General features: G+C 32.8%; 1 protein-coding gene across 1 annotated transcript in view; it reads left to right on the forward strand.

The window, feature by feature from the left end:
- Nucleotides 1–12,500, forward strand: part of LOC106876157 (uncharacterized) — a 301,548-nt gene that overhangs the window by 73,420 nt on the left and 215,628 nt on the right. The window contains exons 10-18 of the mRNA XM_089355802.1: nt 3,113–3,286; nt 4,307–4,477; nt 6,375–6,548; nt 6,896–7,066; nt 8,878–9,051; nt 9,982–10,155; nt 10,549–10,722; nt 11,062–11,235; nt 11,809–11,982. Coding sequence (XP_089211928.1) covers nt 3,113–3,286; nt 4,307–4,477; nt 6,375–6,548; nt 6,896–7,066; nt 8,878–9,051; nt 9,982–10,155; nt 10,549–10,722; nt 11,062–11,235; nt 11,809–11,982 — 1,560 coding nt within the window. The remainder of the gene's footprint in view (nt 1–3,112; nt 3,287–4,306; nt 4,478–6,374; nt 6,549–6,895; nt 7,067–8,877; nt 9,052–9,981; nt 10,156–10,548; nt 10,723–11,061; nt 11,236–11,808; nt 11,983–12,500) is intronic.

Genomic DNA, 12,500 nt, shown 5'->3' on the forward strand with positions numbered 1-12,500 from the left:
TCATGACTTCAATTCTTACATTGAACATGCAACCCAAGCACTTCTTAAGCTCGCCATTCACTTAAAACATGAAGTAATTTCAATAAAATATGTCATAACAAAAGCCAAAACCAAAGTATTTTTTCATATTTTCATGTGTCCGTCATAGTTCAACATTTATAAATGTTGAACTATGACGGACACATGAAAATATGAAAAAATACTTTGGTTTTGGCTTTTGTTATGACATATTTTATTGAAATTACTTTATTGAAATTATTTATCATTTCTTTTTCCTCTTATCCTTAATCGTTTTATGACATCTCCATTGCATCCCACAATTCCAAACCTGCTATAATAAATTTTTTCCTACACCCCCACTCCGGTCAACTTATGATCTAGGCTAGCAGACTCCTTCTCACTCGGATCACTGACCTCAGATATCCTATTACACACTTTCAAGATCTACATTCTTAACTTAAACGTCCAACATAGTTGGTCATTCTCCCATTTCACATGGGATATTCTTTTGTTTTGTAAAATTACTTCTCATCTGATTATTACAGTCTTTTATAATGATGTAATGTTCTCATTCTTCTATTAAAGGTTACGTAAGAAACAGCTGTAATGAGCTGACAATTATCCATCGTATGTTATTCATTCGATATGTGTGTGTATATATATATATATATATATATGTGTGTGTGTGTGTGTGTGTGTGTGTGTGTGTGTGTGTGTGTGTGTGTGTGTTAGGGCGGCGACCTGGTAGAATCGTTAGTCCTCCGAGAAAAATGCTTAGCATTTCGTCCGTCTTTACATTCCGAGTTCAAATTCCGTCGAGGTCGACTTTACCTTTCATCCTTTCAAGGCCGTTAAAATAAGTACCAGTTGAGCACTGGGATCGATGTAATCGACTAAACCCCTTCCCACCAAATTACTGGTCTTGTGCCAAAATTTGAAACCAATATGTGTATGTGTGTTACACACAAATACACACACACCCGTATATATGCACTCGCACACACACACACACACACACACACACACACATACATACATACGCCCACAAACGCATAGGCACACACCAATACCAACGCACTCACACACACGTCATATTGCTTTTCGATCACTAAATTTAACTACTATTACCCACCCGTTTGCTCCATTTCCTCACACATATATTCACATAAACACAAACATATACGCATACAAATACTACCACACACACACACATTTACTGTCTTCACACTCTCCTACCCTCAAAAACCACTTTCTCTATATCTCTCTACTTTCGGTCAGTTATTTTTCCGCCATGTAACGACACACGTTTTTCTCTCGGACTATTCTTTTCCTTCTCTCAAGTCTTTTTCCTTCTATTCTTGACGAAGAGCCATGCTGGAAACATCACATCCCTTTTTTTTCCATCTTAAACTTTTTGATTTGACTATATGTGTATATCTTTGTAACGGAGATATGTTGCAAATAAATGAAGGAAGAAAAATGTTAGTTAGTTGAAATGGTCCTTTATTTTCGTTACAACCATCATTACAACGCAAGATACCACTTTGGATTGTAGTTGTACACGTTATTTATTGTTCTGCTATCCATTCTGTAGGTAGTGAAATTCATCTATGATTGACTACTAGAGAGAGGGAGTTGAAGAGAGTCAGACAATTAGAAAGAGTAAGAGCTGTATTGTCACGCGTTTATAAGCCATAAGTGAAGGGAGAAAAATAGTTGCCCTTTGATCAGGGGCCTAGCGACCAAAGAAGGAGAACCGCTCTGGGGTTCCGTATTTATATCTTTATTATCTAAATTAGGTCAGGATGGACAAATGCTCTTTCCTCTGTAATCAACCTTAATTCAAGTCTGACTTGAAAAGTTACAGGTCACATCTTACTCTCAAATGTCCTAGTGCAAAAGGTGAGTCTTTGGTAAATTGTTTTTCCGAGGTAGGTGGAGCTACGTGGAATGATAATTATGTTTTGTGTATGTACGTCAGGGAAGCTGATTCATTGGTGGTGGGTGATACAACAGGGCAAGAAGCCAATATGTTTGTTGCAAGTGTTGATGGAAAGATATCATACTATGAAATGTTTCAGAGTTCAGTCAATCGTATAAAACTTTGTTATCAGGTGTACTCAGTTTAGGTGTATTAGATTCAGGTCATGGGGTTGTTACTATACACATTTGGTTATCGTTGTGTCTTAGGGTTCCCAAAAGAAACACTGACCTTACAAACATACGTGTCTTATATCCTCCTCTTTCAGCCCACCTGTACTCCTACCTCCCAGACGTACATAGACAATTATCATCACATATAGCTCTACCTACTTCAGAAGAAAACAACTTGCCAGATACTATGTAAAACCAAAATAAAGTGTACCATAATCCAACGAAGGCTACCAGGCCAAAACTTCGAAGTCACCCCTCTTCTTGTAAAAGTATAATAAATGTGTATCCCACAAAAAGTATTGAGTAATTCTTCGGTCTGTGCTAAATTGTTTTTACTATAGATATAAACACATGGGCGCGCGCACACGCACACGCACACGCACACGCACACACACACACACAACGTGCATAAAAGTCTTCCAAAATACCGTTTTCATTATAGTTATACGTTTGTAGTGAAAGAGCGTGGCTTAGTGGTTAGCGTATTCTGCATAAGATCGTGAGTTCAGTTCACAGCGACGTGTTGTGTTTATTGAGTAAGACACTTTATTTCAGAGTAGTAACTGTATTTCAAAGGACCAGCTTTGGCACATTCTGCGTCACACTGAATCTCCTTGAGAACGAGAACTACATCAAGAGTGAACGTGCCTGTGTAGTGCTCAGCAACTTGCATGTTAATTTCACGAGCAAACTGTTCCGTTGATCGGATCAACTGGAACCCTTGTCGTCGTCTCCGAAGGAGTACCAGTTTTTTTTATACGTTCGTATGTTTCAATAAAAGACTAGTTCCACGTTCACTTTAACAGATAAAGGGAAAAACTCAAGTGTATGATTATATGAAATGTTACTACATACCAGTTTAAAGCATTTTATATTTCATCAATTTATAATTGATTCTGTTTATTCCAAGCATTAAAAGTCACTACTTATAAAGTTTTGAGTTTCTTTTTGTTGTCAGGAATTAAAACTCCTGATTCGCTACGAAAAGATTTGGAAACTGCTTTAAAGAAAAAAGATGTAAACTTTTTGGAACAAGCAATAAATGAATGCAAAAGTAGTGGTTTTGCAGAACTTGATTCTCATATAGACGCTGCTCAAGAAACATTGGAGAACTTGAAAAATAACCTGAGAGGTTCGTTACCAACTTAGTCATTGATCAGTTATAAATGTATGATGCTATTTTCCAATATAATATCGCAAATTTCTAATTGTATTTGATATCTGAACACAGCATCAGTATAGAATTTAAGGAAAACACCCTTCGTTTTAAAATAAACTTTCTGTACTCGTTTTTAACCAGTAACTTTGTAACTAATTGTAAAATATATAATAAATTTGCGTTAAATTTCGCTGAACTGAAAAAGTTGTTTTGCAGTTAAAGCAAGTGGGGATTAAATTCAGTAAGTTTAGAGTATCTGAAATATTTCAGACATCAACTTAAAATACATTTACATGAACTAATTTTAATTTAGGTAGTAGGTGATAGATAGCCTGAAACATTTTTCAAAAGTTAGGTCCAATCATTTGTGAAATCGTGAAAATTTGAAAATGTATCCGGCGTATGCTAAACAAGTGAAAGCTCGCCACGTATAGTCGAGATTATATATTTGCAATTACTCTATACAATTAGTTTTGTATAAATTCCGTTTCTCCAAATATTTTGAATGAAATTTGTTGTAATTTAATATAGGTTAGGTAAGCAGTTATGCGAAAAGGAAAATTGGTAATCTGCAAAGTAATCGTTGTATCAACGAAGAGCTTCTCTTCAAGTAATATCTTCAGAAGTGAATTGAAACAAAGCTTCGATTCGTCCATAACATTCACACCTACACACACACACACACACACACACACACACACACACACACACACACACACACACACACACACACACACACACATACACACACACATACACACACATACACACACACAAACACAGACATATAAGTGTGTGTGTGTATATTTATTGATTGATAGATATAGATATATATTAAAAACCTAAATATTATCTTAAGTCGAGAATAAAGTAAGCGTTTTACATTAAATCTAATTATATTAGATGATAACGCAAAATTGAAGTATTGTTAAATAGGTTCTAGTTTTCACTTGTTTGTGATCATTATTATTAATGCATATCTAACACCAAAAGGAAATACTCTCAAAAACCTGCAAAGTCAAATTCGCACGGCGATAAAACACAAGAATAAACCAAGATTAGAAAGACTTGTAGACGAGTGTGAATCATCAGGATACGAAGAGCTACAACCAGACATTTTTATTGCAAAGGAAATTTTGGAAGAGCTTGGAAACACGCGTGAAGGTTAGATATATTATAATCATAGTTCACAAAGAGAGAGAAAGGGAGAGAGAGAGAGAGAGAGAGAGAGAGAGAGAGAGAGAGAGAGAGAGAGAGAGAGTGAGAGAGAGAGAGAGTGAGAGAGAGAGAGAGAGAGTGAGAGAGAGAGAGAGAGAGAGAGAGAGAGAGAGAGAGAGAGAGTAAAGGACAGTTTACTGAGGGGTATTATATAACACCTTGCCATTTTGTGTTTGTGTGTGTGTATATATATAGACTGATATTAAAGAGTTAAGGAATAGAGTAGCTAAAATCCGGGATACATATGTTTCATAGGTAGCAGAACCTCGGAAGCGGTAAATATCCAAGCGAGGTGTATATCACAGGCTACTCTTCAGGCAAAGAGTATATTGATTAAATGAAGTTTACATTGTCGTTAGAATGCCCAAGTTAACACACGGAGGATTCGATATATATATATATATATATATATATATATATATATATATATATATATATATATATATATATATATATATATATATATATACATACATAAGGATATCCGCTATTGCAAAAGACGTATTTTAGTAAGTTGGCAATCAATTTGTTGAATGCAAATTAATAATGTTGTTAAAAACGCCAGATTGACTAACTTTCTATAATCGTTGTAACTCTTTAGTCACTTATACTTTTAAATCTAAGAAAGTTCATCGCAGCGTCCATCGTTATTTGATATCGTAATCCCTCGACTATCGCAGGTGTTACGTTCCAAAATCCCTTGCGATAAGTGAAAGTATTTTCACCTATTGCAGTAGAAACAGTATTGTTCTGTATATTTTAAAAAATTATTTTTATAATTTGTATATATTTATTTTATTATAAATGCCAAAACAGCACCACAGAGAAACCGACGTAAGTTTAAATAATAAACCGTGAGCGGTAGGTGAACCGCAATACAGAACCGCGATATGGCGAGGGATTACTGTATTCCACTCAGTCCAAATTATTTTACCTTTTGTGAGCAGAAATGGTGTAGTTACGAATTAAATGTCTTGTAGTAAATATGTGTGTGTGAATACTTGCATTTTATTAAGATACTTCTGGATATGTCATGCCGATGATTTTTAAAAAGAATGAAATAGTGTTATATCTTCGTAATAAGATAGCGACAAAAATAAATAATGAACAAACAAATAAAAATGTATTCTTCGCAACTTTTCCTTATAATTTCTGAATTTCAAATTCAAACTTCTAACCCTACCAAATATTATGAAGAAATGATTATTTTCCTTGCATTATGGTACTCTACTGTATATATATATATATATATATATATATATAAATGTGTTCGTGTGAATGCGCGCACGCACGATTTTACTGTATTTTTACCGGCTGATAGTAACTTCAAAGCTTCGGCTCAAAAATGCAACTTATCAGAAACTTAAATGCGACATTCGGCTTTGGATACTATTTTCTTTACATCAACAACATAAATGGCTGGGCATGTTTCTTCATTCTATTGTTTTACTCTTAATTTATTGGAATGCGACAACATTGAATTACTGTCTTCAAAGATTTAGTCGACCAAGGCGATCCACGTGCCTATACTTTTAAGTCTGGTGTTTATTCTATCGGTTTTCATTGCCAAATTACTGTGTTGCAGTAAGCAAATGAACACCGTTTGTTAAGCGTTGAGGCACAGTTTGCATCTTCAAATTTTACTCACAAAGCATTGATTAAGTCTGGACATTTGCCCAAGAAGCCTCGCAATGGGACGAAACCCGAAACCACATTGTTGTGAAGTGCACTTCTCAGCTATGCAGTCATACCTTCGCCTATACATATATGAATATACTTACACTAGTTTCCTTATAAGGATTGATAATTAATCGTTAAACATCATTGACTTTCATTTTCTCAGGAGCGAAATCTCCGGATCTCTTTCACGACCGGCTCAAATCATCATTAAAATATCAAAATAAGCCAAGAATGGAGAACGTGATATCTGAAATGGAAGGAGCCAAATATCCCGAGTTATTTAACCAACTTCATGAAGCTAGAGCATTTCTGGATGCATTATCAGAGGGTGATAAAGGTTAGCAAATGCTCTAAAAGCGCCAACAACATTTCAATGTCATGTATTAATCTGGTTAATAAACTTGTCGTTGAGACAAGTGTATTATGAAAATAAATGTGTATTCATGAAAAGGAATCTAATTTGTAGTAATGATAATTAAAATGACTGTATTAATCTTTGATATGTAAGTATCTTTGTATCTTTGCTGTAAAAGTTCAACATTCATGCATACATAATCATAGCAGTGTAATATACAATAAACTGTCTTTCGATGTCATGGTTTAATCTTTTCACACACACAGTATCTAGATATCAACTTTGATATTGTATTCAAGAGTTGATAAAATGTGTTATCTGGTTGATAGGATTATCGGTTGAATATTTGCGTGAAGCCTTGAAGAAAGCAATGAGAAAAAAAGATAAAGAAAGTCTAGAAGAAACCATTGAAAAATGCGTAGAGTTCAATTATCCAGAGTTAGAATCTGAAATACACCATGCTAGAGATATTTTGGAACTTATGCGCACTGGCCGAGCAGGTTAGAATTTCTTTTGTACATTAAAACAAAAAGTATTTATATGGTTATTATGTAAAGTAATCATTTGGGGAAATGATTGTAAATTATCTTTAGAGATCACTGTTAAATATATTTAAATCAACGTATGTATTTCTAAAAATACATAATATAAGTTTTTGCCATCGCTAATGTCGAGAAATTTATTTGAAATTTGTTTTGTAAACCGAATATTACGTGTGTGTTTATGTGTGTGCGTGTGCATGATCGTGCGGGAATACATACACGCATGTATACATACATGCATACATACACGCACAGACATATGGTGATCTTTAGACAGCTGATGATAGGAATATATGTTTGATATGCTAATATTGACAGTATGTATTTGAACGATCGTTTTTGTTAATTCTTTTCATTTTACTAATGACAGTTTTTCTGTCTTCTGTGAGTCGGTATCTAATTTCCTCATCGATTTGTGATGGTCTGTGAGTTGAGCGTATGTTGATAATTGTAGCCTCAAAGAGGAAGTGAATGTTAAAGACTAGTTGACAAGCGATTTTGCTATGTACCGATCCGTATGTGCGCGCTGGAGTTAAATGAAGATACAAATTACCAAGTCATGATCCGAGAGAAATGTTTTTCAATTGTGCTATTTTGGATAGTGATAGCGTAGTATTTAACACTAAGTCGAAACATTTCTTTGTGTATCGTTGACATGAGCACGATTTGGGACACATTTGAACAGTATCTTTACTGCGGCCGTTTGGGGGTTGAGATGCAAATTCCTTGTTTCATATTATTTTTAGATTAATCTACAAAGGCTGGAGTATGCTTAGTTCACACACACACACACACACACACACACACACACACACACACACACACACACACACACACACACACACACACACACACACACGTGCATGAGATAAATGTTAAATATTAGAAAACCAAACTGTGAGAGAAATAAGAATGTACACGCAATCCTTATATGCTTTCAATAAGCAAAAAAAAAAAAAAAACGAAAAATTTAAGAGTAATTTTACAATTTGTTTGACCGCTCCTCTCAGAAGGCATACTTAGTTTTCTTCCACAAGGAACATAGAATACGTACGGAATATATATATCTGTCATAATTTCCCTTCTGATTGCAAGGGGTAACTTAATTTATATATCTACATTTTAACAGCTTGTCGTTAATTAAACGATATATTTTCCCTTCTCTATGAATGTCTGTATGCATGAATGTGTGCATGTATATTCATATATTATATCAATTAAATGTCGTAGACTTCATCATTTTTTTTGATTTTGGCAACGTTTAAATTTATCAATCAATCTGTCTGTCTGTTTCCCTTTGTGTATTTGTCTCTCCCTCTCTCTTTCTCTGTTCCTCTTTCTTTCTCTCTCCCTCTTTCTTTCTTTCTCTCTCCCTCTTTCTTTCTTTCTTTCTTTCTTTCTTTCTTTCTTTCTTTCTTTCTCTCTCTCTCTCTCTCTCTCTCTCTCTCTCTCTCTCCTTCAATTTGTCTTTTTCTCTGAATATGTCTGTGTATGCCTTTATCCAAGTTTTTGCCTGTCTTTCTGTGACTGTCTTTATGTACATCCCTTGTCTTTGACTGCATCTCTTTATGCTGTCAGTTTCTTTCTGTTTGTCCGTGTCTCTCTGTTTACCGGTCTGTGTCTTCTTTCTTTCCTTCCTTGAAATACATATGTACAGTAATATAGATTTACAACATTTCTGATATATGGTAAAGAGTGCATAGAACAGATATAATTGAGAATAAGGAAACTGTTTTCATATCTGATATATGGAATTCCTAATCCACCAGGTTCTAAATCACCATTTGCTTTGCGGGAACAACTGAATAAAGCAATAGATCAAAATGACATTGCTGCTTTACAGAAAACTATTGAAGAGTGTGAAGAAACCGGATATGCCGAACTTGGATACGACTTGAGTCGAGCGAGAGATAAATTGCATAGTTTAGGATGTGGTAAAGGAGGTTAGCTATATTTTCTAGTATTTCCTATCTCTTAAAACACCTATTATAAAATGCATTAGCAGTCAGCAATTTTTTCTATCAAGTGGCATTATTGGAATTTTAAAGTACATTAAAATTTGTAATAAATCAGCTAATTACAGACACAAGTTTGCAATAATGATAAAAGAATATTGTACTTTCTGATGACAGAAACAAAACAGACCTCTAAGTGAAATTCTTTGTTGTGAGTTAATAGTGTCTTTAAATTTTACTTGGTCAAAAATAAAGAGCTAGAAAGCAGTTATCGATCATTTTAAATGTGAGGAACTCTTTTAGTTTACCTTATAAATATCTAACGCCGCAGAACTCATGGTAAAATATTGGGCATGCGAATCGATATGGCTCAATACATAACGGCTTTCAAATAATTAACCTCAAATGTCATGTTGATACGTTTTCTTTGATTTAACTTTATGATTTATAGATAAAATTTAAAGCTTTGTTTCATTTTATAAAAGGCATATATATATATATATATATATATATATATATATATATATATATATATATATATATATATATATATATATATATACATATATATATATGTATATATACATATATATATATATGTATATATACATATATATATATACATATATATATATGTACATATATATATATATATATATATATATATATATATATATATATATATATATATATATATATATATATATATATATATATATATATATTGTGTAAAGGACCGTGGGTAAGGCTAGAAAAATACGAAGTAAATGCAGGGCAAATCCCAAGAAAACGAATATATGAATTAATGTAGGCTTACCTTGCATTCAATATTTCGGGGTTATGACCTGATTTTCAAGAAATTAACGAATGTTGCTGATATATATATATATACGATTCTTAATTCATTCCATTAATCAGGTACACAAATACCCGATTCGTTTCGTGAAAAACTAAAATCCGCAATGAAGTTAAATGAGAAGCAAAAACTAGAAAAAGTGATTAACGAATGTGTAGCTGCAGGATTTTCGGAACTTCAAACAGATATCCATGAAGCAAGGGATATGTTTTATGTTCTTGGTGGAGGTGTTGGAGGTACAACAGCTATCATAATTTTCTTTCACACAATTTTTATGTTTTGGTATAATTTTAAGGGAAAACAAAATTAATTTAATTTATGCTCTTTTCTTTCTAAAAGTCTTAGTCAATTATTAAGTCATGTCTCAAAATATGTTTTTTTTTCTGTATAACATTACCCAGTATTGTTTTTATCAAATTTCGTGGACTATAGAATCTTTATAATCACCAAATTTATAATAATAACACAGTAAATTTAGCTTTAAATGAATTCAGTAATTCGGCATATTCTAATATTTATAGCATGTAAATCAATTTTCAGAGTACTAATGTTTGAACAATCCTTACGCATACAGCAAATAATTTTAGTAAGCTTTGATGGTTGTCAATGTAAAGTAATATAATTGCTAGGTATTGAGACTCCCCAGAAATTACGCGAAAGATTGAACTCAGCAATAGAAAAGAAAAATGTTGAAAATCTTAAAAGTGCTATTGCAGAATGCGAACAGATTGGTTATCCAGAACTTGGAGCGGAATTGTCTAAGGCTCGTGATACGTTGGAAAGCTTAGGTGGTGGCCGAGGAGGTTAGCTTAAAGATTTTCAATACTGTGTTTTGAAATGACATTAAAAGAAAAAAAGTAAAAGTGGTTATAAATTTCTTTTTTGATGACTATTTCCTGGATAAATTGAATATTACTTAAAAGGTAGACATTTGTAAAGAAGTTTATTAAATAAAATGGTCAGACGAAGATAAAAATTTCAAGCGTAAACAGTCGTACAAAAGATTGGATTTTATTGTAAATAATATCTAAAATTATTTATTATTAAATACGTTAGATAAATTTTAAAATATGTATATTTTAATAAGATTTATCGTTCATTTACTGTAATATAATCCTCGAGATCCATATTTTGTAAATCAGGAATCAAATCCCCTGATGAATTACGTAAGAAATTAATGGCAGCAAGAAACAATGACGATAAGTCAGAGCTTGAACGAATTATTCTTGAATGCGCTGCAGCTGGAATGCACGAATTAGATGCTGATATACAGGAAGCAAGAGATAGCTTATATATGTCAGGAGCAGCACTGCAAGGTCAGATAATGTTTATCTAATAACGAACTTATTTATTTGCTTTGATTTGTGGTTCATGAATTATTGCTGAAAATAGAGCTGTCGAGATGTTTGGTAAAAAAAACCCAAAAAACAAAAACAAAAGAACATCTTTATTACTTTTTATTCTAGTATTCATATTTTGAAATTCCAATGATCTATGTCCATGCTAAAGTACTTTTATATGCGGACAGTACTTTCATAAATGATTTAGTTACATAATTTCCAAATGAACCATTGTGAGACATATATTACAGAAAACATTGTCGAAAACTATGGGGTGCCCGACAAATAAATAAAAAAAATTCAACATTATTTTCATTCACTTTTTAGTACATTTTGTTGGGGATTGATATATAATTTTTAAAATGAATATATATTCCAATTTTATATATGATACCATGCATATTTTAAGCATTTTCCAATGTACAGACATATACATGCCCACTCAATCATTTAACTATGCGTCTTTATAGTAAAAATAAATCGTAAATTAAAAAGAATATTATTTGTTATTACAAAATTTATATAAATTTGTGAACGTTTTCTGTTCAGGCCAGAATTATGTTGAAGCATTACGTGATCGCCTGCAAACTGCAATTAGAGACCAGGATAAGAGAGGATTGGAAACTTTAATCTATGAAAGTGAAAATGCTTGTTTACCAGAACTTAGTTTTGAGGTTCACAAAGCCAGAGAAATGCTTGAAAAATTAGGAGGTGGTTCAGGAGGTATTGAACAACATGCTATTTTCAAAATTGAGTGATTGGTTTGACATCCTATTTGTATTTTTCATATGTTATTAAAATCCTTGCACCATTCAACTATCTGCTGATGTCTCAGATAAAACAGGTGATTAGAATAAATTATAGGATTATCAATAAAACTTAAAATTAGTAAACAATAATCGTAATAGTATCCAATTTATGACAACAAATTCTAATAGTGTTGTGTTAAACATGGATACCACAAATTCCGCAACTTTCTCCAGCTTTTCGGGATATTCCAATATAGTAATCCGATGCATCTTAGTTGCGTTATTAAAACGAACTTGTAGTTCCATTATGTTTCTAAAATGAATACAAAACATCTTTATTTTGGCGAATCCGTATAGGACAAAAATATATTTGACGGCATAGCAGAGCTGCGAATTCACGATATATCTATTTCTGGAAAGTTTTCAATAAAAACAAAATTACTAACTGTGACTGTATGAAAGCCATTTATTGCTAAAAATGAAGACGATGTC

The sequence above is a fragment of the Octopus bimaculoides genome, chromosome 7 (genome assembly GCF_046866305.1).
Source record: "Octopus bimaculoides isolate indiv1 chromosome 7, ASM4686630v1, whole genome shotgun sequence".
NCBI classification, from domain to species: domain Eukaryota; kingdom Metazoa; phylum Mollusca; class Cephalopoda; order Octopoda; family Octopodidae; genus Octopus; species Octopus bimaculoides.